The sequence below is a fragment of the Hirundo rustica genome, chromosome 4, assembly GCF_015227805.2.
Source record: "Hirundo rustica isolate bHirRus1 chromosome 4, bHirRus1.pri.v3, whole genome shotgun sequence".
NCBI classification, from domain to species: Eukaryota; Metazoa; Chordata; class Aves; order Passeriformes; family Hirundinidae; genus Hirundo; species Hirundo rustica.
This window is the reverse complement of record NC_053453.1, coordinates 195,577-221,490: the sequence shown is the minus strand read 5'-3', so window position 1 is coordinate 221,490 and position 25,914 is coordinate 195,577. Positions and strand designations below refer to the sequence as shown.

Genomic DNA, 25,914 nt, shown 5'->3' with positions numbered 1-25,914 from the left:
TGACTGGGTGTGATCAGGGAGTGACCAGGGGTGACCAGGGTGTGACCAGGGGTGACTTAAAGTGAGCAGGGAGTGACTAGGGTGTGACCGGGAGTGACCAGGGTGTGACTGAGGGTAACCAGGGTGTGACCAGGGGTGACCAGGGGGTGGCCAGAGGTGACCGGAAGTGGACACACAGCTCCACTGCCCCAACCCCGCCTCGGCTTTCCCGCCTTTTCCACGCACGTGACTCAGCCCGCCCAGCAGGCGCGTGCGCAGTGCGGCGCGGGGAGCCCCGGTGGGAGGGGCCGGCGGCCGGCGCGCGCATGAGGACGTGGCGCTTTCCAGCCAATCAGCGCCCGCGTCCCGGGCAGGGTAGGCGGGGCCGGGGGAGAGGGGCCGGAGGAGGGCGCGGGAGGCGGGGCGCGAGGCGGGGGCGGGCAGAGGGGCGGAGTGGCGGCAGAAGAAGCCAATCAGAACGCGGAGCGGCGCGGAGGGGGAGGCGCGGCTTGCCCGTGATTGGTGGGCGGGGAGGGCGCGCGGGGGGCCGTGCGGCGTGGCGCGGCGCCGACTTCCGGTGCGCGGAGCGGCGGCGGCGGCGGCGGTGGGAACGGTGAGGGACGGGACGGGACGGGACCGGGATGGGCGGCGGGGTCGGGGGCCGGGGCTTGGGGCCCGGAGAAGCGGTGGGAGCGGCTCTGCGGGGCCGCTGCGGTGCGGCCGTAACGCGTCGGCGGCGGCGCCGGGCCCGGTCTCCATGGGAACGGGCGGGAGCGGCGGCGCCGCCGCGTCCGCGAGCCCTGCGGCCCGTCCCGCTGCGCGGCTCGAGCGGTGCTGAGTCCCGGGACCGCCCGAGCACCGGGCCCAGGGCGGGTGGGCTGGGCCCGCGGGGACCGCCGCGGATGGAGCCCCGTCCGCACCTCGCAACGCGGGCGGGACCGGCCCGCGGGAATCCATCGACTCCCCCGGGGCGTCCGCCGGGATAACGGGCTGTGGGACCCTGGGGATAAGGGGATGTGGGACCCCCGGGACACCAGGATAACGGGCTGTGGGACCCCCGGGATAAAGGGATGTAAGACCCCCGGGACACCAGGATAACGGGCTGTGGGACCCCCGGGACACCAGGATAACGGGCTGTGAGACCCCCGGTGCTGCCCTGCCGAGGACGTGTCACCCCAAACCCGTGTTCCTCTCCCGCAGCTATCAGGGACCCCAGAACTCTGGGGCCGGCTTGGGGCAGGACCTGCCCGGTTCTACCCCGATTGGTTTTGGCTCCCGAGGTCTCCCCTGCGTCCCTACATCTTTCTCAAGGCCAGAATTCCCCAAACCCTCGCTGCTCCCCTGTGGTGGCACCGGGAGGTCCCAGTTAGTTGTTCCCTGGCTGCACCAGTGGGATCAATCCCGCAAAAACCTGAAACAGAGGCTGATTCCCAAACCTGAACAAATTGTGTTGCCTATCGGGGGTTTTATGGGATCCCGTTGGCCCCCCACATGGGGAATGTGTGTCCAGAGGGGCTTCTTCCCATCAATTTCCTCTAAATGTCACCACGGTTCCAAGCCCAGTGCAGGATTCCGAGTTCCTCTGTCAGTATCCTAGCAAACCCAATGGGAATTCTGGATTTCTCCACCAATATTACAGCAAAGCCACCTGGAATCCCAAGTTCCTCCATCAGTATCCCTGGAATCTCAGGGTCCTCTATCAGTATCCCACTGAGCCCTGCTGGAATCCTGAGTTCCTCCCCAGCTGAGGGTCTGGACCCCATTCTGACCTCCACATCTTCCCACCCCTGGTTCCCGTTCCCGACTTCCCCAAAGTTCACCCACGAGACCCCTTTATTTGGGAGAAAAGGGATCCGCTGCCAGTGGCTCGTGTGGGGAGGAGAGGGGCTCTGCCTTTCCCTCAGGATCTCCAGTGAAAATCCAGGCTCAGCAGGAGCTGCTGGTGCTGCCAGTTTTTTGTGGGTAATGGTTTGTGGATAACGGTCGGTTTGTGGCGTTTGGTTTCTGAGCACCTTTCCCGCAGCAGTTCCTGGCACCCGGCACGGCCCCGACACGGCTGGAGGTTGGATTGTCCCTCTTAAATCACTTCCACGTGCCTCCCGGGCGCCGTGTGGACACCGGGAGATAAAATCGGGGTGTTTGACCCGTTCCAGGTCACTCTGTGCTCCAGGCTGGGCCGATCCTGGGATCAGCGTGAGGCTGGGCAGGTCCTGGCCATGGGATGTGCCCAGAGGAGCAGGAGTCAGCTCCTCAGGACAGGGATATCCAGAGCTCCACTTGCACCTGGAACTGGCTTTCCCTCCTGGAATGCTTTTCCTCCCCAGAAACACTAAAAAAGTGACTTTTACTGTGTATAACCCAAATCCCCTCTCCACGCCCCCTCCTCCCCCTCTTCCAAGGAATTGAAATTTGTGGATTTTCTGAATGGTCTGATAAATCCTCATTCAAAAAAAAAAAAAAAAAAAGGAAGGAAAAGGCTTTTGCATGTCCTTTCCCCCATGTCCTGCCAGCACTGTCTTGGTTTGATGTGGAAACAGTCCCAGGTCACTCCTGGTCATTGCTGGGTCGCTCCCAGGACAGAATTCCTTGGTGTGAGTTCAGGTTAAAGGGAAGTACCTGGATTTTAAACCACAGATTTAAAGAGCTAAGGAATGGGAATACCTGGGCTTACATTTGTATTTAAGAGCTCTGGATAGGGAGGACCTGGATGTAAATTTAAAGGGGTAAGGATGGGGAATGTCTTGGGTTTAAATTTAGGTTAAAGCAATAAGGATAGAGAATATATTGAACTAAATTTGCCTTGAAGAGCTCTGGATGGTGAATATCTGGATTAAATTTAGAGTGAAAGAGTTACAAATCTTGATTAAAATTTGAGGCTAAATGCATCAGGATGATGAGTACCTGGGCTGAAGTTTAAAGAGATCAGGGTGGGGAACACCTGGATCTGTGATGGGATCTCGGTTGGGATCTCAGTGACAAGCGTGGGGAACACCTGAGTTTCTGTTGGGATTTAAAGGGATCAGCCTCTGGAATCCCGGGGGTCTGGAGCAGGGAGAGCAGAGGGGGAGTGTGCTGCACGTCCTTCACATTCCTCCCATCTGGATCCACTTCCTTCCTTCCGCCAGCATCCCTTTCCCCACCCCCGGATCCCTGCCCAGCCCCAGCTGCCGCTCTGGGGGCTCTGGGGTGGGGTTGGGAGCGGCTCTGGGGCAAACGGGACGTGTCCCACGCGCACCGCGGCTTGAAATCCCCTGTGCCCTGATAATCTGTGTTCATTCATCCCCTGATAATCTGTGTTAATTAATCCCTGTGCCTGGGTAATCTGTGTTAACTAATCACTGCGCCCTGATAATCTGTGTTAATTCATCCCTGTGCCTTGATAGTCCATGTCAGTGAATCACTTTTGCCCAGATAACCCATATCAGTTCATTCCAGTGCCCTGATAATGGGATCACTTAATCAGTTGGCCCTGAGAATATGCAGGAATTAATCATTTTCCCAGATAATTCGCACTTATTAGTAATTTGTACCCACATGATCTGCACTAAGTCTCCATTTTCCCAGGCAATGTGCAGTAATTCCCCATTTTTCCCAGATAATCTGCATTAGTTCATCATCTTTGACCAGACAATCCATATTTATAATTTTTTCCAGATCATCTGGATTAATTCATCATTTTTCTCTCATAATCTATATTATTATTAGTCTGGTTTTTCCCAATAACATGCCCTAATCCCCATTTTTCCCAGATGATTTGCCCTAATCCCCAATTTTTCCTAGATAACTGGCCCTAAACCCTGTTCTTCCCAAACAACCTGCACTAATCCCCCGCTTTTCCAGGACAACCTCCTCTAATCCACATCTTTCCCAGATATCTGGCCCAAATCCCCATTTTTCTTTGACAACGTGCCCTAGTCCTGTCCCACGGCAGTGTCCCTATCCTGGTGTCCCTGTTCTGGTGTCCCTATCCTGGTGTTGCTGTCCCACGGCAGTGTCCCTGTCCCAGTGTCCCTGTCCCAGTGTCCCTGTCCCACGGCAGTGCCCCTGTCCCACAGCAGTGTCCCTGTCCCAGTGCCCCTGTCCCGCAGCAGTGTCCCTGTCCCAGTGTCCCTGTCCCAGTGTCCCTGTCCCGGTGCCCCTGTCCCTGTGTCCCAGTCCCACAGCAGTGTCCCTGTCCCAGTGCCCCTGTCCCACGGCAGTGTCCCTGTCCCCGCAGGCCCGGCACGATGCGCTTCCCGCGGCTCCTGCTGTGCCTGGGGGTGTGGGCGCTGTGCGGCTCCGCGAAGCCCACGGAGCGCAAGGAGCGCGTGGTGCGCGAGGCCCCGCTCAGCACCCGCGAGCACGACGACGCCCAGAGCTTCGACTACGACCACGACGCCTTCCTGGGCGCCGACGAGGCCAAGAGCTTCGACCAGCTCACTCCGGAGGAGAGCAAGGAGCGCCTGGGGTAAGGACAGCGTCCCACCCTTCCCGGAGCGGGAGTGCGGTGACCGCCCCCGGCGTGTGCGCCGTTCCCCCTGCGGGAGGCCCCGCTCCCAGCCCAGGAATTCACTGCCCAGCACCGGGCATTCCCCAGAAAGTCACCCAGAGCCGGTTCCAGTGCCGGGCATTCCCCAAAACTCCAGAGCAGACAGCGGGGGTCTGCAGGGTGCCGTGCTCGCTCCGTGTTCTCTGGGTGCCACTGGAGCCCCTGGGATCACTGGTATTTCTTAGCTGGAAGGGGTTGTTTGGGAGTTGGGAAAACAGAGCTGGTGTGAAGATTCCCCTTCCAGCGTCTCCACTGGGACCCAGGATGTGCTGTGCCTCCCCTCAGATCCAGGATGGCTGTGCTTTCCCTGGGATTTGGCTGTGCTTCCCCTGGGATGTGGCTGTGCCTCCCAGCATGTCCCTGGGATGTGGCTGTGCTTCCCCTGGGATGTGGCTGTCCCTCCCAGCGTGTCCCTGGGATGTTTCTGTCCCTCCCGGCGTGTCCCTGGGATGTTTCTGTCCCTCCTGGTGTGTTCCTGGGATGTTTCTGTCCCTCCTGGTGTGTCCCTGGGATGGTTCCCGGGTGCCCCCGCTGCAGCTGCTGCCGCAGTTGTTCTGGAGCTCCGGGTGGCTCCAAGCCGGGAACTGCAGCCTCCAGCAGGGCCGGGGGGCTGTGGGATGGAGCCTCCCTGGGGAGCTCGGGACACTTCTCAGGGTGCTGGGCTCCAGTCACCATGGAAATGGGTACCTTTGGCTGGGTTTTCATGCAACAGTTTGGGTGGGAAGGGACCCCAGAGCCCCCCAGTGCCACCCGTGCCATGGCAGGGACACCTCCCACTGTCCCCAAGCCAGCCCCAGTGTCCAGCCTGGCCTGGGGCACTGCCAGGGATCCAGGGGCAGCCACAGCTGCTCTGGGCACCCTGTGCCAGGGCCTGCCCACCCTCCCAGCCAGGAATTCCTTCCCAAGATCCCACCCGAATCTCTCCTTCTTAAGTTGGACTCGATTTTTTCAGCTGAGCCTCCCAACCTTGCTGCTGCTGGAGCAGCACCTACCACAGCCCACGGTGAATTTTGGGCTGTTTTTTGGGAAAGAAAAGCTCAACCACATGTGTGTGCTGGGGAAGCTTCCAGAGTGAGCCAATTCCCCCAGACAGAGCAGGATGGGCAGGGGATGCGAGGTTCCATCCATCCCTATGGATCATCCAGACCCCCAGTGGGAAGGGGTGCTGGCCTCTCCCCCAGCACTTCGTGGGCCGGAGGGAATTTCCTCCATCCAAGGACAATTTAAACTGGAAAACCCATGATCCCTTGGAGCCTGGCTCCGGTCGCTCCGGTCGCTCCAAAACACAGGATCCAGGAGGCTTTTTGCCGCCTGGCAAAATGAGAGCGAAACGCCCCGATGCCCCTGGAGCAGCGTCAGATTCCGAGGGAAGCTGGGCCCCGGCCTCCGTGCGGATCCCAGGGCTGGGATCCCAGAGCTCGGTCACGGCTCAATCCCATTGTTCTGCCGCGTTATCGCCGGAACGCGGGCAGCGCCGCCTTTCCACGGGCGCTGAACGCGCTCCGCACGGAGCAGCCTCCGCTTTATCCGCAGCGGCCGGTTGCTGCCGAGCGCAGCCGGGATCGCTTCGGCGAGCTGCCGATGGCCGTGCGGCTCTGCGAACGCGGTGCTTTGGGGCGGCCGTGCCGCAGGAAGAGCCCCGTGTCCTGCGGGAGCTCCGCCTGGGGCTGCCCGGGCCGCGCCGCCGGTGCCCTTGGAGCGGCGAGTGGGAACGGGAGCAGCTGCCGGCGCTTCCCGGCATCTGCCCCGGCGGGGGCGCGGAACGGGGCTTTGGGAAGACGTAAGGGTTTGGTGGCTCCTGCCCTGGGAAAGCAGCCGGGAGCAGCTGGTGCCGGCCCGGGCTCGGCACCGCGGTGGGGAGGAGGTTTGGGAGCTTCCCGAGTGCCCGGCGCTGGGCTGGAGAGGGTTTGACTTCCCTGGGAAGCTGCTCCCTAATTAACCCCTTAGAAACCGCCCTGGAAAAACTGCCCTGCCCATCAGCCCCTGCCGGCTCCGGTCCTCCATTCCAGGGATTTTCCCGAGTAAATCCCTTTGCCGGTGGTGTACCTTCTTGGGAGAAGGAAGCGTGGAATTTTTTTCCCTGAAATAGGAAGGGTTTGACGGATTTATTTGTGGTTTATCTATTTACATGGACAAATGTTTAATATTCTCGTGGTACTTTACATAGTTCTTTGCAGAATTTATAGTAATGATTGATTGTTATATATTTATGTGGAAAATTCTGAATATTTGAGTGGCATTCTGCATATTTCTGTGTTCGATCAGGAATATTGGAAGGGACACTTTGCATGTTGATATATAAAATTCTGAAATATTCCTGTTACATTTTACATATTTTTGCATAACCTTGGGCACTATTGATGAGCTTTTTAAAATATTTACACATTTATTTTATATATTTCTCTATAAAATCACTCAGGTCTCCAAGCCCTGCCCACTGGCACCTCACTGTCAGAACTAAATTCCACATTTTTCCCCCTTTTTCTTCCAGTCTCTCTCCAGCTTCTCATTGCCAGGAACATGCTTTGTGCCACAGAGGAATTCCTGATTTTCCTTGAGCAAGGCAATTCTGAAACACAGAAACCTAGGCGTGAGCACGGGCGGCGTCAGGGTTTTGCGTTGATATTTTTAGAATGAATAGTCCTAGTGGTGATCTAAAATTTAAAAATTCCGTGTTTTCCACCTGTCTTCTAAAATTCCTCAAATACCTGGGCTGGAACTCAGGATTCCTGGAAGGTTTTCCATTAAACCTTCATGTTAAAGGAAAAAAACAGGATCCTCCTTCACCAGGCAAAGGATTTTGTGACTGTTATCCCTGATTTTCATCCGAGGAGCCCAAGACTTTCCCAGCACGGAGCTGCGTGCGCTCCGGATCAAACAGCCCCCACCCCCCGGCTCCATCTGCCCCTGGATCCCGCATTCCTGCCGGCCTTTCCTACAGCTGCTGCTAAAAATAACAGAGGCACGCGGCGCTCGGCGCTGGGGCTGCGGCTCCGGTTGCTCCCCCGGGCAGGGCAGCGGGAGGAACCGGCACCGCCGCTCCAGGGCCGCTCCAGGGCCGCTCCAGGGCAACTCTGCCGCTCCAGGGCCGCTCCAGGGCCGCTCCAGGGCAACTCTGCTGCTCCAGGGCCGCTCCAGGGCAACTCTGCTGCTCCAGGGCCGCTCCAGGGCCGCTCCAGGGCTGCTCCAGGGCCGCTCCAGGGCAACTCTGCCGCTCCAGGGCTGCTCCAGGGCTGCTCCAGGGCTGCTCCAGGGCAACTCTGCCGCTCCAGGGCCGCTCCAGGGCAACTCTGCCGCTCCAGGGCCGCTCCAGGGCCGCTCCAGGGCTGCTCCAGGGCAACTCTGCCGCTCCAGGGCCGCTCCAGGGCTTCTCCAGGGCTGCTCCAGGGCTGCTCCAGGGCTGCTCCAGGGCTGCTCAAAGGCAGCTCAGCCGCTCCAGGGCTGCTCCAGGGCTGCTCAGCCGCTCTGGGGCTGCTCTGCTCCGCTGGGCTTGGGCAGCTCCGATTCCTCCTGCAGAGCCAAACTTGCCGGCTTTAGCAGAAATGTGCGTCCGTGCTCCTCGCCCGGCGCCATCGAGGCGGGAGGACACACGGATGGAGCTTTCCTAAGATTTAACGGGGAGGATTCTCCCCTAAAATTCATAATTCCTGGAGGAACCAAAGCCTGAGTGGTTAAAGAGTGGCCAAGCTGGTGGCTTCCATGTCTGAGCCAGTGTTTTCTGTGTCCGAGACAGAGTTTTGGCAGCTGACGTCGCTTTTCGTCAGCTAACCCAAGTGTTGGTTTTAAAGATAAACTCTTCAAAGAGTTGAATTTGCTCATTCCATAACCACCTCAGCTTTCTTCTGGCGTCACCAGGAGAGGCAGAGCTGATATTCCCATTTTTAATATAAATATGGGTCCATGCTCGTCACCTGGTGCCGTCTTTGTCAAAGGATGCATGGATGGATTTTTCCCAGCTGCTTAAAAGGAAGATTTTCCCCTAAAACTCATAATTTCTGAAGAAACCAAAACCTGAGTGGCCCAAAAGTGGCCAAGCCAGTGATTTTCATATCTGAAGTTTTGGCAGCTGAACCATAGGTTGTTTTTAAGGATAAACTCTCCAAATGGTTGAATTCCCAAATTCTGTAATGACCTTGACTTGCCCCCCCTGCCCCTTCCCATTCCCTCCCTGCTAACCCCTCATTTTTTTAAACTTTTGCTGGATTTCTCTGCGTTTCTCACAGGAAGATTGTAGGGAAGATAGATGCGGATGGAGACGGGTTCGTGACAGTGGAGGAGCTCAAGGCCTGGATCAAGTTTGCCCAAAAGCGCTGGATTTACGAGGATGTGGAGCGCCAGTGGAAGGGCCATGACCTCAATGAGGACGGGCTTGTTTCCTGGGAGGAGTATAAAAATGCCACCTATGGATATATCCTGGGTAGGTCCTGGCTCTCGGGATGAGCCTTTCCTGGAGCCAGCAGCTGGGAAATCCTGCTCTGCTTTGGGTCGCCGAGGGTCGGTGGGGTGGAGGCGGAGCGGGATGGGCTTGTGGCACGGTGGTCAGTGGGTGCTCGTGGATTGGGATGGGCTCGTGGATCGGGATGGGCTCGTGGATTGGGACGGGGTCATGGATCGGGATGGGCTCGTGGATCGGGATGGGCTCGTGGATTGGGATGGGCTCGTGGATCCGGGTTGGGCTCGTGGATCGGGATGGGCTCATGGATCAGGATGGGCTCATGGCACAGCGGTCACTGGGTGCTTGCGGATTGGGATGGACTCGTGGATCCGGGGTGGGCTCGTGGATCGGGATGGGCTCATGGCACAGTGGTCACTGGGTGCTCATGGATCGGGACAGGCTCATGGATTGGGATGGGCTCGTGGTGCAGCGGTCAGTGAATGCTCATGGCACAGCGGTCACTGGGTGCTCGTGGATCAGGATGGGCTCATGGATCGGGATGGGCTCATGGATCGGGATGGGCTCGTGGCACAGCGGTCAGTGGATGCTCATGGCACAGCGGTCACTGGGTGCTCATGGCACAGCGGTCACTGGCTGCTCATGGCGCAGTGGTCACTGGGTGCTCATGGATCGGGACAGGCTCATGGATTGGGATGGGCTCGTGGCGCAGCGGTCACTGGGTGCTCATGGATCGGGATGGGCTCATGGATCGGGATGGGCTCGTGGCACAGCGGTCACTGGGTGCTCATGGATCGGGACAGGCTCATGGATCGGGATGGGCTCGTGGATCGGGATGGGCTCGTGGCGCAGCGGTCACTGGGTGCTCGTGGCACAGCGGTCACTGGGTGCTCATGGCACAGCCGTCACTGGGTGCTCATGGCACAGCGGTCACTGGGTGTTCATGGATCGGGACAGGCTTGCGGAGCAATGGTCAGCGGGATGGACGCGGGTCCGGACGGGGTTGTGCAGGAGGGGGAGTTTGAGGCCTGCATTAGGGAGGCCCAGAGATGTCCGTGGTTGAGAGAGTGGAGCCGTGGTGGGCTGGCGTTTGGCTGGCCCGAGAAGGATTTGTCCCCTGGGATAAGCACGGGAGTAGGATGTAGGGCATGGCCTTGGTATGTGTGGGGCCAGCTGGAGCAGGTGTCCCCATGATGTTGCACTTTAAAACCTCAGAAACTCTCCAAATTGACCTCCTGGCGGCATTAACAAAGAGAAATCCAAGGAAAAGAACCAAAGTACATGGAAATCTCCCCAAGGGGATGTTTACACACACCTGCAGCCACACTTGGGCATTATTAATGTCCCTGGTGACAAATGCAGCTCTGGGCTGAATCCGGGTGATTTGGGGATTAATGGCATGTGGGAATGGGGCTTTCTGGCCCTTTGGAATTCCTGGCGTGTGGGGGAATTTGGGACCTGCAGGTGGAACCCACTGATCTGCTGCTGTGGAACCACTGTGGCGTGTCCATTATGTCCCTAAACCCACAAAAACCACTGGTAGAGATTTCAGTCACTTTCCCTTGTCCTGGGAGCAGTGTTAGACCCCAGAACTTGGGGATCTGGGGACACGTGCTGGGCCAGCAGCGTGGCTCAGCTTCAGACATCCCTGGGAGTGAGGGGAGCAGCAGCGATTTTGGGGTTAAAACCTCAAACCCTCGAGCCCTGTGCTGGCTCTGGCCTCCAGCACTGTAGACTGGCCCGGGTGGAGGAGCTGCAGCTCTGGAGTGTCAAATCCACTCTTAATTTCCTAAATATTGCCAAAAATAGTCAAACTGCTCCGCGGGATGTGCAGAGGGGGAGCTGCTGCACAGGAGGCTCATCCATCTCCCTTGGGATCGGGGTGGATCTGGATTTGCTGTGCTGGTGGCCAGGGAAGTCCCCGTGACACCCCCGGGCTGGGGCAGCACTTCCCAAACCTCCCCTTGCCGTGGATTTCTGGGGTTTGGGCTAATCTGCCTCTGTGCATCCAGCCTGGAAGGGGGCAGAGAGGTCCTGGGAAGGGTTTGAGCACTCTTTGAGGAGTCTGGGGTGGCATTTAGGACCTGCAGGTGTTGGATAGGGAAAAATACGAACGTTCCCGAGGCAGAGCCTTAATGAGCAGACCCTGGATTAATGGAACGCCCTTAATGAGCGCGAGGAGAAGTTCCTTCCTGCAGTGGGAGCAGCGTGTGGGGAGTGCCCAGCCCCCGGCACGGCCGATCCCAAAGCTGGAGCGGCGCTGGAGGCCGAGTGCCCTTGGCAGGCCCCGACGGAGCCTCGGCTCGTGCTGCTCCCACATACTTGTATCCTTACGGAGTGCCGGGAGGATCCTGCCTCACGCTCTGGCTCTGGCTCCTCTCAGCAGGAATTACTTTTCCACGGCTCTTTGCCGCTGAAATGTTCCCCCGTCTTCTCCTCGCTCCCCTCCCTGGCCAGAGTGGGGCTGGAATGCCCCTGGAAGTGCCTCCTGAGTGCTGACCCCTGGCCAGGCTCTGGAGGGTCCAGAATGAGGTGTTTTGTCAGCAAAACAAGGTGCTGGGAGTGCTTTAATCAATTAATTACACACCAGGATGAGTCACCGGGTGGCCCCTGAAGTGTCACGGAGCAGTGTGGGGTTCTGCTGGGGGGAGTCCTGGAAGACAGGGAATATCCAGTGATAAATGTCCGAGAGCTTCGTCTGAGGTTTGAAATGCCTTTGAAACTCCCTTCAAAATCAGAGTACCATCATCATCATCACTCCTATTTTTGTTAATTCCTCAATCCCACGGTGGGATCCAAAGCCAGGAATGGTTGTCCCAGGAGACAAGATGTTGGGTTGAGTTTGTGGCTTTGCTGCCATACTCTGAGGAACAGCCCGGCTCTGTCTCCCTCCCCTCCCTGTGCTCCCCCAAACCTCTCCCAGCCCAGGGACCAAGACAGGAAGTGATTTTGGGGGCTTTGGGAGAGTTAACCCCTTTTTTCCCCCCCTCCCCCATCAAACCCATTAATTAGCCCAACAGCAATTAAGGAGTTGTCTGTTAATGGTGCTGGTCCCAAAGGTTTCCTTATTTGGGGCTATGCTGCTTCTCAAGGCAAAGCCTTGGGAGTAGAATGGGGAATTTGGGGTTCATTCTGCCCTAGAGCTGCCTTAAAATCTTTGGATATTTAATGGATGCTCCAGACCTCCTTGAACCCAAACCCCTTAATCCAGGGCTCCCCAATGCCTGACTTTTATCCCAGGTAACAAAGCAGGGACACGGGGACTTCTGGACCCTCTGATGAGATCGGGCCTGGCTCTGGTTTAACGTCGCCGGGGCGTGGCAGCGTCCCCCAGGATCCCGGCTCTCCACGGGCTGCTGGACTCGCTGTCCTGCTGCTGGCGGGGCCGTGCCAGGCGGCCACGCGTGCCCGCGGTCCCACCCGGCAGCGAGCGAGATCCCCTTACACATTCCCCTCCCAAAATAGTTCCGCTGAGCCTCTGGCCGTGCCGGCCAAACCCCCCGAGCACTGTCTTTGGGGGGCCTCTCCCTGGGAACGTCATGATCCCGGGGCTTCTGCAGCTCCTCCTCCTCCTGGGAGTGAGCGCAGGAGAGAAGCGGTGGCTGCAACTGAGCTTCTGTTGGCAAAGCCTTGGGAGGCTCTGCTGAGAGGGAGGAAGTTGAGTCGAGGAGTTTGAGGTTGGGTGGAGGATGCTGAGGTTGCGTTGAGGAAGTTGAGGATGAGGAGGTAATGCTCAGGAGGGTCAGCGGAGGAGGTTGAGCTTGGCTTGAGGTTGAGGTGGAGAGGAAGTTGAGGTTCAGAGTTTGAGCTGAGGTTGAATGGAGAATGCTGAGTCGGGTTGAGGTTGTGTTGGTGGTTGCCACGGTCCTCGTCCTGCCCGAGCTGACCCGAGTGCTCCCTGTGCTCCCTCGCAGACGATCCGGACCCTGACGACGGCTTCAACTACAAGCAGATGATGGTGCGGGACGAGCGGCGCTTCAAGATGGCCGACAAGGACGGGGACCTGGCAGCCACCAAGGAGGAGTTCACGGCCTTCCTGCACCCCGAGGAGTATGACTACATGAAGGACATTGTGGTGCAGGTGGGGCCGGCGCAGAGCCGTTTTGGGAAGCGCTGGGGGCGGGTGGTCACTGAGGGGCAGGAATTGCTCCGGGCCCGGCTGACGCCGGCATCTCCTTGCAGGAAACCATGGAGGACATTGACAAGAACGGCGATGGCTTCATTGACCTGGAGGAGTACATCGGTGAGGCGCTGGCGCTGCTCTCCGTGTCCCGTCCGTATCCCCTCGGTGTCCCCGTCCCACTGCCGCTGTGTCCTTCCCAGCCCTGCCCCTCAGAGCGTTCTCTCTCTCAAACTTCCTCCTGCCCCACGCCTCCGTCGAGGGTTTTCGGGTGAAGTCGTGACCCATGCGGTGCTTCGGGATTTTGGGATGGCTTTAGGGAGCTCTAGGTTTGGGGTCGGCCCTCGGGGTGGGGACGGGGCGGCGGGGCTGATCCCGGCCGTCCCTCCCGCCAGGGGACATGTACAGCCAGGACGGTGACGCCGATGAGCCCGAGTGGGTGAAGACGGAGCGGGAACAGTTTGTGGAATTCCGGGACAAGAACCGGGACGGGAAGATGGACAAGGAGGAGACCAAGGACTGGATCCTGCCCTCGGACTACGACCACGCCGAGGCTGAGGCCCGGCACCTCGTCTATGAGTCCGACCAGGACAAGGTGGGCCGGCTGCTCTGGGGGGATTTTGGGAGTGGGACGGGAGGAGTGGGGAGAGAGCGGGACAGGGAATAGCGGGATGTGGCGTTCCCTGCAGGACGGGAAGCTGACGCGGGAGGAGATCGTGGACAAGTCAGACCTGTTCGTGGGCAGCCAGGCCACGGACTTCGGGGAGGCGCTGGTGCGGCACGACGAGTTCTAGGCTCGACGCCGACACCTATTTATGGGCTCCGTCCCTCGCCGAGGCCGTTCCTGCCGCGGAGAAACCCCATCCCGGCTCCCGGGGACGGGGCCCGGGAAAGCCACGCTCCCCAGGCACTCGGGGCTCGTCTCGTTGTGGGTTTTCCCCGGATTTTAATGACTTTTGGGTTATTTTTGTATGTTTTGGTTTTACCACGTGTGGAAACGGCTCCCCTGGCGCAGGGGCAGCGATGGGGCTGCCCGGGGCTGCGGGGCCCGGGGGCCTGGGGGGGGAGTGGGAAATTCACAGAGGGATTGGGATTGGGATTGGGATTGCAGTTGGAATAAAAATTAGGATTGGAATTGGAATTAAAGTTGAAATAGAAATTAAAATTTGAATTGGATTGAAATTTGAATTTAAAATGGAATTGGAATTAAACGTTGAAATCGAAATTGAAAAGTGAAATTGAAATGGAATTGGACCCAAAGAAGTCAAATTGAATTAAATGGAAACATTGGTGTGAAATTGGAATAAAAAGTGACCATTGAAATGAAAATTCAAACTCAAGGAAAGCCCAAAAACCGTCAGAGCAGCAGCAGGACCCGGGGGGTGGCCTGGAGGTGACCCCAGGGACGCTGGACCCTCCTCCGCTGTCGCTGCCCCGTGGGATCTGGGCAAGACTCTTCCCCCCAGCCCTGCTCCAAGTGCCTTGAACCCCCCAAACCTCTGGGGGAGGGCCTCATCCCACCATCCCACCCCGCTCTGGGACAATTCCCAAGCTTTTCTCTCTTCTGTGTTGTTTGTCCCCCTGCAGCCGCCAGAGCCGCGTGGAATCGGGCCCGGCCACCTCCAAATTCCCAGGGTTTCCCTTAAATCCTTTCCCAAAGGTTTCCAAGGGCTGACCGGATCCTCCCATCTCCTCCTCTTTCTACTCCTCCTTTTCCTCCCCTCCCTAAATCCAGTGGCAGGTGGGTTGGGAATATGGCCCCATGCAGGGCTTGGGAATCTGGGAATGCCGGGGTTGGTTTGGGACACCAGGGATGATTTGGGACGGTGGAAGTGATTCTTGGAACCCCGGGACAGCCTCTGGTGCAGCCTGGACCCAGGCCAGCAGCAGCCCCTCTCCCAACATCCCCCCACTCCCGTCCATGGGGATCTGGGGCCCTGGGACAGCTCCGGACGCGGATTTTTCGCCTCCTCCGGGTTTATTCCTCGGTTTTCTCCTCGGGCTGATTGAAGGGATCCGGATCGGTTGGAACTCAATAAACCTGTTCACCCCCCGATGGGCCCAGGGGGACGGACCCCAATTCCCTGTTTGCCCCTAAACTGGGATCAGCTTGGCTTGAGCCGGAGGGGTTCAGGCGGTGGGGGGAACTGGGTGGGGGCACGTGGGGCCCGTGGGAGTCCCACCCCGGGGGCCTGTGGGGCTCAGCCCCACAGAGAGAATCCAGCCCCATGGATGGAGGGGCTCAGTCCCACCCCCACCCCACAGATGGGGGGCCCAGCCCCATGGATGGGGAGCTCAGCCCCATGGATGGGGAGCTCAGCCCTATGGGTGGGGGTCTCAGCCCCATGGATGGGGAGCTCAGCCCTGTGGATGGGGGTCTCAGCCCCATGGATGGGGAGCTCAGCCCTATGGGTGGGGGTCTCAGCCCCATGGATGGGGAGCTCAGCCCTATGGGTGGGGGTCTCAGCCCCATGGATGGGGAGCTCAGCCCCATGGATGGAGAGCTCAGCCCCGTGGATGAGGAGCTCAGCCCCGTGGATGGAGAGCTCAGCCCCGTGGATGGGGGTCTCAGCCCCATGGATGGGGAGCTCAGCTCCATGGATGGGGGTCTCAGCCCCATGGATGGAGAGCTCAGCCCTATGGATGGGGAGCTCAGCCCTATGGGTGGGGGTCTCAGCCCCGTGGATGGGGGTCTCAGCCCCGTGGATGAGGAGCTCAGCCCTGTGGATGGGGGTCTCAGCCCCATGGATGGGGGTCTCAGCCCCGTGGATGGGGGTCTCAGCCCCGTGGATGAGGAGCTCAGCCCCATGGATGGGGGTCTCAGCCCCATGGATGAGGAGCTCAGCCCTGTGGATGGGGGGCCTTAGGCCCCACCCCAGCCCCACAGATGGAGATGGGTAGAGCATCCCGCCCTGCCCTCCCTGCGTGTGAGGGGGACAAGGGAGCAGAGTCCCATCGTGGCATCACCGTGGAGCACAGCCGCCTCTGGGACCCCACTGTGGGGCACAGTTTTCCCCACGCCCTCTCTCCCTGCCATGGGGCACAGCCACCACCGAGACCCCCGTCCCGTCCCGCCGTGGGGCACAGCCAGCCCCAGGCTCCCCCATTCCCACCCTGCTGCGGGCACAGCTGCCCCGAGGACGCCCGTGCCGCGGGTGCCCGGAGCTCAGGGTGTCCCCTTTGCGCTCATACCGCGGCCGTGGTTTATTGTCCCACCCGCGCTACATCCTAGGCTGGCCGCGGCCCCCGCGCCCCCAGGGCAGCGCCGGCCCCACGGTGGGGGGACAGCGGGGGGCAGCCGGGGGTCCTGGGGGCCGGGGCGGTGTCAGAGCCCCTCAGCTGGGGCCGACCTGGCTGGAGGACACGGAGGAGACCTCGGTGCGCTGGGCCGAGCTGGACACTTCGGAGTCGTCTGTCATGGGCCGGCCGCAGACCGTCTCCATGATGCAGGCGCGGAACTGCGGGGGCACGGGCGGGTGACACGGCGTCACGGGAGAGGGGACGGCTCAGCCCGGGGGTCCCTCTGGTCCCGTGTCCAGCCCTGGCGCTGTCCTCAGGCCCTCAAGTGCCTCATTGGCCCCATCTCCAGTCCCTGGGTACCCCCAACCACGCAGGCGTCCCTGGATGCCCCTTATACCCCGCATGTGCCACCCTTGGGTGCCCTTAGTCTCTCGATGTCCTTGGGCACCCCTGCATGTCCCCGCTGCCCCAATGTCCTGGGGCGTCCCCATCTTCCCTGTGTCCCCCTTGCCAGTGCATTCCCCTCATCCGAGTGTCCTGGGGTGTCCCCTGACTCGGGTATTGCTGAGTGTCCCTGGTCCTCAGATACCCTTGGGCACCTCTGGATGTCCCCATCACCGGGTGTCCCTGGGCGTCCCCTTCGCCCATGTGTCCCGGGTGTCCCCTCCCACGTGTCTGGGCTGTCCCCCTCTTTGTGTCTCTGCGTGTCACTGGTGTCGCTGGTGTCACCTGTTTGTTCATGAAGCAGTAGATGATGGGGTTGTAGACGCAGGAGCTCTTGGAGAAGAAGGCAGGGACGGTGACGAGGCGCAGGTCGATGCCGTGCTCGCGGTTGTTCACCATGTACATGGCCAGCGCCGCGTAGGGCACGTAGCACAGGCAGAAGGACCCGACCATGACCACCACCATGCGTGACACCTCCCGCTCTGCCTTCTGCGTCGTGGCCGACTCCTGCTGCTGCGCTGCCACCTGCGCCAGGGACAGGCACACCTTGGCCCAGCCCGGGCCCCTGCCCCCTGCCCAGCCCCTGCCCGTCCTCCTGCCTGTGCCCCAGCCCAACCTGCTGTCCAAGCACCCTCCTCTCCCTTCCTGCCTCCCTTCATCCCTCCAGTCACCTCTCCCTCCTGCTCTCCATCCCGCCCTCTCTCCCTGCTCCCAAGTCAGTTCTCCCTCTCTCCCTCCCTCCTGCTCCCCATCCCTCTTTCCCTGCTCCCAGTCAGTTCTCCTTCCCTCCCTCCTTCTCCCCATCCCTCTCTCCCTGCTCCCAGTCATTCTCCCTCTCCCTCCCTCCTGCTCCCCATCCCTCTTTCCCTGCTCCCAGTCAGTTCTCCTTCCCTCCCTCCTGCTCCCCATCCCTCTCTCCCTGCTCCCAGTCAGTTCTCCCTCTCTCCCTCCCTCCTGCTCCCCATCCCTCTCTCCCTGCTCCCAGTCAGTTCTCCCTCCCTCCCTCCTGCCCCCAGCCCCTCTCCACTCTCCATCCCTCGCTCTCAGCCACAGGTGTGCCTGACACCAATGCCCCCCGTGCCCCCCGTGCCCCCCGTGCCCCCGGGACTCACGGCCCGCAGGGCGCTGAGCAGCTGGGAGTAGGAGAAGATGATGAGGGAGAGGGGGATGATGAAGCAGAAGACGAAGAGGAACCAGGTGTAGTACTCGCTCTTGTACTTGGTGCCCACCGTGTACCAGTCAGGGCCGCAGGAGCACTGCAGCCCCTCGGCGACGTACCTGCGGCGCCTGCGCTCAGCCTCTGCTCCGCACCCCGTGGCACCGCCGGTGCCCCCACAGCGCCCCATGGCACTTCGGGTGCCTCGAGCGCTCACCTGGCACCCCCGTGGCACCCCCTGACCCCCCACTTGCCGCTCCTGGAGCCGCTGCACCCCCTGCCCGCCCCCTGCCCCCGTGCCCGCTGTGTCCCCACCTGCTCCAGCCGAAGAAGGGGGGGATGGCGACGCCGATGCCGATGATCCAGGTGGCCGCCACCACCAGCAGCGCGTGGCGGGAGTTGAAGCGGAAGTTGCCGAAGGGTTTGCAGATGACGATGTAGCGCTCGAAGGCCAGGAAGGCCAAGGACCACCCTGTCACCATCCCTGGGGAACGAGGCCACCAGGGCTGCAGGTCACCCCAGTTCCCATAGCCCCCCAGGCCACGGGGTCACCCCAGTTCCCATAGCCCCCCAGGCCACGGGGTCACCCCAGTTCCCATAGCTCCCCCAGGCCACAGGGTCACCCCAGGTCTCACAACCCCAGTAGAATGTAAAAATCACCCCAACCTTCAGGCCCCACTGGTCACCCCGGCTCCTCCAGCCCCAGCAGATCACAGGGCTCAACCCTACCCATGGCCCTTGCCCGTTTTGCCACCTTCAGCCCCACCAGAGCACAGTGATCACCCCAACTCTCCCAGCCCCAGAAGAACATGACTGTCACCCCCACTTCCAGCTGCACCAGACCCCAGTGGTCACCCCAACTCCTACAGTCCCACCAGACTACAGTGGTCAGCTCCTAAAGGTCCAGAAGGTCACTGCAGTGCCACACCGCAGCAGCCCGTGGAGCTCACCCCAACTCCTAACGCCTTAGCAGGATGTGGCGGTCAGCAATACCTCGAGCCTTCCAGACCACGGTGGTCACCCCGGCTCCCCCAGCCCCAGGAGATCTCTGTGGCCACCTCTGGCCCCAGCGGTCACCCCCTCGTCTCTGGCCCCAGCAGCCCCCGCTGTGCCCTCGTACCTCCGGTGGCCCCTGCAAAGCCCTCAAAGGCACACATGTGCTTCCCGAAGACGAAGTATCCCTGGGAACTGGAGACGAAGACGGTGAAGATGCAGAAGATGCACATCATGAGGCCGCTGACGGAGATGTTCACCAGGATGTAGTTGAGCGGCTGCCGCAGCTTCTTGTACTTGACGGTGACGATGAGGACGATGGCGTTCAGGGGGGTGCCCGCCACGAACACCAAGCCCATGAAGATGGTCTGCAGGTAGAAGGTCCACATGGGCGCGATGTGGTACTGGGGCCCATCCCAGGGCCCCACCGACGACACGTTCTTGAACAGGTAGAACTCTTCCTCGTCCATGGTGGCGGTGGTGGGGGGGGCGCGCGCCCCCCTGATATACCCTGCGCCCCCAAAGCTGCTTAGGGGGGATCAGGGCTCAGCCCGGCCAAACTTGGGGATTAGGGTGGGCTAAACCGGGCTCAGCGCCTAATCGGCCCCCTGAGCCGGGTCGAGCCGATTACCGGTGCTCTGGGGGATTTGGGGAGGGGGGGCAGAGGGGCTCCCCACAACGCCTGGGTATGGGGAGGGTCCCCAAGGGTCTCCAAGCTTCATCCCGCTCCTCCTGGGATGTTCAGGTGTCCCCAGGTGTTCCCAAGCCCAGTCTCGGTCCCACCATGACGGCCAGAGGTGCCCAACCTTAGTGCCGGTCCCGCCAGCGTCCTCGGTGTGCCCCAGGAGACCCCAAGCTCCGTCCTGGTCCCCCCAGTATGGCCAGGTGTCCCCAGCTATCCCCAGGGTCCCCAGGTGTCTCCAGCCTTGATCCTGCTCCCCCAGGATGGCCCAGCCCTGGATGCCTTGGGAAGAACTTGGGAGTTTCCCTCATGAGGTCACTCGCCGTCCCCCACCCTGGCACCCCAGGGTGCCCCCCCAGGTGTGTCCCCCCTCAAGCAATTGTCCCCAGTTCTGCACTGGGGGATCCCGGTGCTGGGGAGATCCCAAGTGAGGTGGGGGGAGTCTGGGGGTACCACGGGGTGGGGGGAAGACTGGGGGGGCACTGCTTGAGGTGGGGTGTCTGAGAGGGGCTGTTCATTTTGGGGGCGCAGTGCCGGGGGGTCATTGAGGGGGGGTCACTTTGGGGGTGCGCTGCCGGGACTCACGTTCCAGAAGATTCCCAGCGTTTCCTGCCCTCCCTCCCCCTGTTTCCCTCCCCCAGGCTGTGGCACCCCCGGGGGACAGGAAGGATGTGCAGAAGCTGCTTAGGGGGGGATTACAGGTGCTGGGCCCCCCCGGGCTGGGGGCGCCTATAAAGGCCGGTGCAGGGACCGAGCTGTGGCACCCTGGGACCCCCAGGGAAGGGGGAGCTCGTGGGGGGACACCTCCAGGGGAAGCTGTGCCCCTGGGGAGGGTGTGGGGGGTGCCCACCCTGGGGGTGACCTGGGGCACCCCTGGGGTTCTGTCCAGCTCTGGGGCAGAGATGGGGCCAGGGGTGGGGTAAGGAGAGGAACGGGGGGCTGGGTGGGCTGAACCCCCAGCCCATGTTGTACCAGGCAGCACTGGGCTGTACTAGGTCATACTGGCCTGGCCTGTTCTGGTTTGTGCTGGCCTGTACGGGTTTGTACTGGGATTACTGGACTACACCGGGTTGCAGTGCACTGTACGGGAGTGTACTGTGTCCTGTGGGGTTGTACTGGGGCCCGTCATTCTGCGCCGGGATGGACTGGGCTGAACGGGGCCGTAGTGGACTGTACTGGGCTGCACTGGATCAGGTCAGCTCTGCTGGGGCCGTCCTGGGCATGCCCATGGAGGGGCACCCCCAAACGGGTGACATCTGTCCCCAGGGGACAGACACCCCACAAAGGGTCCCCCATGTCCCTCCCCGTGTGCTCCCCGTGTCCCCTGTGCAGCTGCGGTCACTGGGGCACGGTGGGGAACAGTCAGGCCCTGGCAGGGGCTGCCCGGGGAGCTTTGGAGCGCCCATCCCTGGAGGTGTCCCAGGAATTCCTGGATGTGGCACTCAGGGCTCTGGGACAAGCTGGGGGTCAGGCTCACCTTGGACTCGGTGGCCTTGGAGGGCTTTTCCAGCCTCGGGGATTCCGTGGTTCTGTGGTTCTGGGATGGTGGCTGTGGAGTGGGGAGGGACTGGGGGCGCAGGGGGCTGCTGCTGGGGGGCTGCTGCTGGGGGGCTGCTGGGGGGCTGCTGCTGCTCAGGAGCAGCCGCCCCGCCGCGGGCAGCAGGAGGTGCAGAGCCTGGAGCTCCAGGGCTGCAGCACCGCCAGCCCTGCCAGGACACCCAGCACCCACCAGCACAGGCAGCACCAAGCCCCCAGCACCCACGGGTACCGGCAGCACCACCTCCACATGGGAGCCACGGCCCCCCGGGCCCCCCAGCGCTCTGTCTACAACCCCCGGGACTCCCGGGGCCTCCAAGTCGCTGCTCTGGTGCCCTCCTGGATGTGGCCCCACACGCGTCCCTGCTGTCCCCACGGCCACGTTCCCTGTGCCCCACTGTGCACTCACCCCTTGTTCCGCTGTCCCTTATGTCCTCCAGCCTCGGCCTCCTCGTCCCCCACGGCCACGTCCCCAGTGTCCCCCTGTTCCTCTCTCTGTGCCCCCGCGCTGCCGATGGTCCCCTCCTCGTGTCACCCCACTGAGCGCTTCCAGCCCCAGAGCCCAGAGGAGACCCAGAGCCAGCGACAGGCTGGGGGACACTGGACTCCAGGTGCCACCACAGGGGCAGCGCCTCTGCCCTATGGCCCCTCCCCAGGAGGGACTGGCGGGGTCAGGTCCTCCGTCCCTTCATCGTGCCTCCACCGTCATCTTCCTCTGCCCCGGCTGCTGCAGAGCCGCGACTCCGGAGGGCACTGGGACCCCCTGTGAAGCACCCCGGCCCCCCGGGCACCCCCTGACCTGCCCCAGCAGCATCCTGAACCCCCATCCCGGACTACACTGACCCCCCTGGAGTGCCCTGACTGCTCAGACTCCCCTGGACCCGCCCTGGAACCCCCCAAAGATCCTGACCCCCACCTCTGGGACCACCGTGGACCTCCACAAAGATCCTGACCCACACCTCCCCGACCACCCTGATCCCCCCAAAGATCCTGACCCCCACCTCTCAGACCACCTTGATCTGCCCCCAAAGACCCTGACCCCCACCTCCCAGACCACCCTGACCCCCCCAAGGATCCCTGACCCCCACCTCTCAGACCACCTTGATCTGCCCCCAAAGATCCTGACCCACACCTCCCCGACCACCCTGATCCCCCCCAAAGACCCTGACCCCCACCTCCCAGACCACCCTGACCCCCCAAGATCCTGACCCCCCCACCTTCCAGACCACCCTGACCCCCCAAAAGATCCTGACCCCCACCTCCCAGACCACCCTGACTCCCCCAAACTGTCCACTCGCTCCCCTTCGTGGGAAGCCGCCGTGGGTTTGGGGTCCTGCTGGGGGTCCCTGTCGTGTTTCGCCCCCGCCCTGCCGTGCGTGCCCCCCCCGCCCCCTGCCCTGGGTGTTTTGGGTGATGGTGTCTGGGGGTGCCCCCCCCGCCTGCCCCCCCCCGGGTATTTTGGGTGCCGGTGCGTGGCTCTGACTCGGCAGGTTATTTTTAGGTGTTGGCGCAGGCGCCACCACGTCACCCCCCCCCACGTCACCCCCCCACGTCACCCCCTGTCACCCGTTGTCACCTCGGGGTGCACCCGCACCGCCCCCCCCGCGTTGGAAGCTTCCAGGACAGGCACCGGAACAGGGGGAACATGATACCCCCAAATCAGCCCCCAAAGCACCCGGATGTGGGTCACCCAAGCGTCCCCCCCGCCCCCCCAAGGGTGTCTGGGGTGGGGGGGAGACACAACAGAGATTCGGGGGGCAGCGGGGTTCAGGGCTCACCCCCAAATATGACCGAACCCCCTCCCCTCCCAGGCATGTGCCACTGAGATGGGGAAACTGAGGCACGGGCAGGGGGACCCACGGCTGGAGTCACCGCGGGAGGGGGAGAGGGGCGCAGCGGGGGGGGGCTGAGTGGGGGTCCCACCATGGGGGTGGTTTTGGGGGGGTCCCGGTGGGTTTCCCCAGAGGGGGATCCTGAGAGGGTTTGTGGGATCTCAGTCGTGCCCCTCAGGGCTGGGGAGAGTTTTTATGTGAGATTTTCGGGGGTTCCGGAAGGGAAGGGACGAGTGAGAGGGTTCTAAGTAAGTGTGGGGGGCGTCTTTGTGGGGGGGGGGGTTGGGGTGCGTTGTGCTGCTGGGGGGCTGCGGTGTTGGGGTACCAGGGTACAGCGGTACCAGGATAACAGGGTGTTGGTGTGCCCAGGCTGTAGGGTGCTGAGGTTTTGGGGTGTCGAGGTTGCAGGTATTTGGGGTTATTTGGGGTGGATTCTGGAGTTCGGGGGTGCCTGGATTTTGGGGTGCCAGAGTTTCGGGGGTGTCTGGGTGCCAGGATTTGGGGTACCAGTGTTTCGGTGTAGGGAGGCTGGGGTACTGGGGGGCCGAGGTTTGGTGGGGCTGAGGTTCGAGGGTGCCCAAGTTTAGGGGTGCCAGTGGTTCAGCAGGCAGAGGTTGGGGTGCCAATGTCTGGGGGCAGGGGGTTCTGAAGTGCTGGAGTTTAGGAGTTTGTGGCACTGGACTTCAGGGAATTTACGGGGTTTTGGGGTGTTGGGGTGCCAGTTTTTGGGAGTTTGTGGGTCGGCATTTTGGGGTGTTTGTGTTTGTGAGTGTCGGTGTTTGGGTGTGCCGGTGTTTGAAGTTACAGAGGTTTTAGGGATCTCGGAGATTTAGGGGTGTTGATTGTCTGTACGTTTTCGGAACTGCCGGGATTTGGGAGAGCCTTGGATCGGGAGTGCCGAAACCGGGGGGTCCGGGCTGTGCTGGGATCCGGGCTTTCGGGAGGTGCCGGATTTCGGGGTTGAGGGCGCCGGAGCGCGAGATTTGAGGGCTGCCGGAGTCCGGGGGTCCGGGTGTGAGGCCGGGGCCCTAAATAGCGACGGCCGGGCCCCCCACCCCCCGGCCGGTCGGGCGGTCTTTCCGCCCCTCCCGGTCGGTCCCTCCCCGGGACGGGGCGGGCCGGGCCGGGGCAGCGCTTAAAGCCGCCGCCGTCCCCGGCCCCGCCACTTGCCGCCGTCGCCCCCGGCCCAGGAGCGCTCCTGGGACGCATCGCGAACACACCGGACCCCACCGCGAACCGCCGCTCCGGGAACTCATCGGAAACCGACCCGAGAACCCGCCGGATCCCCCAGCCCTCCGGGACCCTCCGCTCCGCTCCGGGAACCCACCGGGAACCAGCCCCACCACCGGGAACTTGCGCCGGGACAGACCCAGGACATCAGCCTCGCCACGGGAATAGGGACCCCTACCCAGGACACCGGGACCGAGCAGCGAACCCCTTCCGGAACACCGGGACTGAGACGGGACCCCGTTCCCAGGCACCCGTAGTGACGCCGGGAACCGGGACCCTCCCTGAGCGCCGGGACTGACCGAGGACACCGTCCCCCACCGCCGGGAACTGGGACCCCACCCAGGACACAGACACCCACCCGGACCCCCGCCCAGGAACCGGGACTGACCCAGGACGCCACCCCTCAGCACCGGGACCTCATAGCGGGCACCAGCACCCACCCGGGGCCCCCGCCCGGGACACCAGCTCTGACCCAGGACACCGGCCCGACCCAGGACACCGGGCCCCAGCGCCAGCTTTGCCGCCGGGACCCAGAACCCCGACCCCGGAGCCTCGCAGGACACCGGCACTGATTTGGGACCTCCACCCCCGGTGCCAGGATCCCTTCAGGACGCTGGGACTGACCCAGGACCCCCAGCCAGCACCAGAGGTGACCCAGGACTCCCCCTCCCCACGCACTCAGGACCCTCCGCACCACCCAGCAATCCCCTGCCCATCGAGGCCCCCCAACCCGTCCAGGATGAACTCTACGTACGAGGCGGCGCCGGGCGAGGACCCCGAGGAGCTCCCGGCCACCGAGAAGGACCTTGCAGAGGACGCGCCCTGGAAGAAGATCCAGCAGAACACGTTCACGCGCTGGTGCAACGAGCACCTCAAGTGTGTGCAGAAGCGCATCGTGGACCTGCAGCGCGACCTGAGCGACGGGCTGCGCCTCATCGCGCTGCTCGAGGTGCTCAGCCAGAAGAAGATGGGGCGCAAGCACCACCCGCGCCCCAACTTCCGCCAGATGAAGCTGGAGAACGTCTCGGTGGCCCTCGAGTTCCTGGAGCGGGAGCACATCAAGCTCGTGTCCATCGGTGGGTGTGCAAAGGGCGTGTGAGGGGGGAGAGGAACGGGAATGGCGAGCGTGCGAGGGCAGGGGCAGCGGTGCTGGCGGGGAACAGGGTGACTGCGAGCGCAGAGGAGCGAGGATGGGGCTGGCGATGAGCGTGCAAGGGCGAGGCCAATGGACAAACGAGGACGAGGAATGAGTGTGCAAGGGTGGGCACGAGGGAGGGATGGGAAATCGAGGGTGAGCGTACGAGGGCAGGGCTGGACAGGTGAGGATGTGGATGAGTGTGTAAAGGCAGGTGCTGGATGAGTGTGAGGAGGGTGAGAGTGCAAGGGTGGGGGACAGAGGAGTGGGATGAGTGTGCCAGGGGCATGATGGAGTGATGGGGATGGGCCCGTAGGTGAGTGTGCAAGAGTGGGGTGATGGATGAATGGGAATGGAGGATGAGCGTGCAAGGGTGGGGGCCGACGGACAGATGGGAATGGGGGTGAATGTGCGAGGCGAGGGGTGGCAGAGGAGCGGGATGAGTGTGCGAGAGGAATGGGAACGGGGGTGAGCGTGCGAGGCTGGAGGCAGCGGTGGGGCCGCGGGCGAGTGTGCAAGGGGCGGGCGTGCGGGGGCTGTGCGGTCTGTGGGCCTGACCCCGCGGGCCGTGCGGGGCGGGGGGGGTCCGGCCCGGCTGCGGGGGCCGTGCGGGGGGGGCTGAGCTCACGCTTGGCTCGGGGCCGGG

At 62.1% G+C, this 25,914-nt stretch overlaps 3 protein-coding genes across 4 annotated transcripts in view; 2 read left to right on the top strand and 1 right to left on the bottom strand.

The window, feature by feature from the left end:
• The first annotated feature begins 561 nt into the window (after positions 1–561).
• On the top strand, positions 562–15,094 carry CALU (calumenin). The gene is made up of 7 exons (XM_040063044.1): positions 562–592; positions 4,196–4,426; positions 8,731–8,924; positions 12,815–12,981; positions 13,083–13,143; positions 13,416–13,615; positions 13,710–15,094. Exons 2-7 carry the CDS (start codon positions 4,206–4,208, stop codon positions 13,812–13,814), a joined length of 948 nt encoding a protein of 315 aa, XP_039918978.1. The 5' UTR covers positions 562–592; positions 4,196–4,205; the 3' UTR covers positions 13,815–15,094.
• A 1,165-nt stretch (positions 15,095–16,259) lies between these two features.
• On the bottom strand, positions 16,260–19,324 carry OPN1SW (opsin 1, short wave sensitive). The gene is made up of 5 exons (XM_040061407.1): positions 18,981–19,324; positions 18,176–18,344; positions 17,817–17,982; positions 16,990–17,229; positions 16,260–16,478 (listed from the first exon to the last, which is right to left on the bottom strand). The coding sequence occupies exons 1-5, from the start codon at positions 19,321–19,323 to the stop codon at positions 16,356–16,358; spliced, it is 1,041 nt and encodes a 346-aa protein (XP_039917341.1). The 5' UTR covers position 19,324; the 3' UTR covers positions 16,260–16,355.
• A 4,759-nt stretch (positions 19,325–24,083) lies between these two features.
• The window catches only part of FLNC (filamin C), a 29,613-nt gene continuing 27,782 nt past the window's right edge, over positions 24,084–25,914 (top strand). For both annotated transcript variants that reach the window (XM_040061315.2, XM_040061314.2), the window contains exon 1: positions 24,084–25,209. In XM_040061315.2, coding sequence (XP_039917249.1) covers positions 24,873–25,209 — 337 coding nt within the window. In that variant the 5' untranslated portion in view covers positions 24,084–24,872. The remainder of the gene's footprint in view (positions 25,210–25,914) is intronic.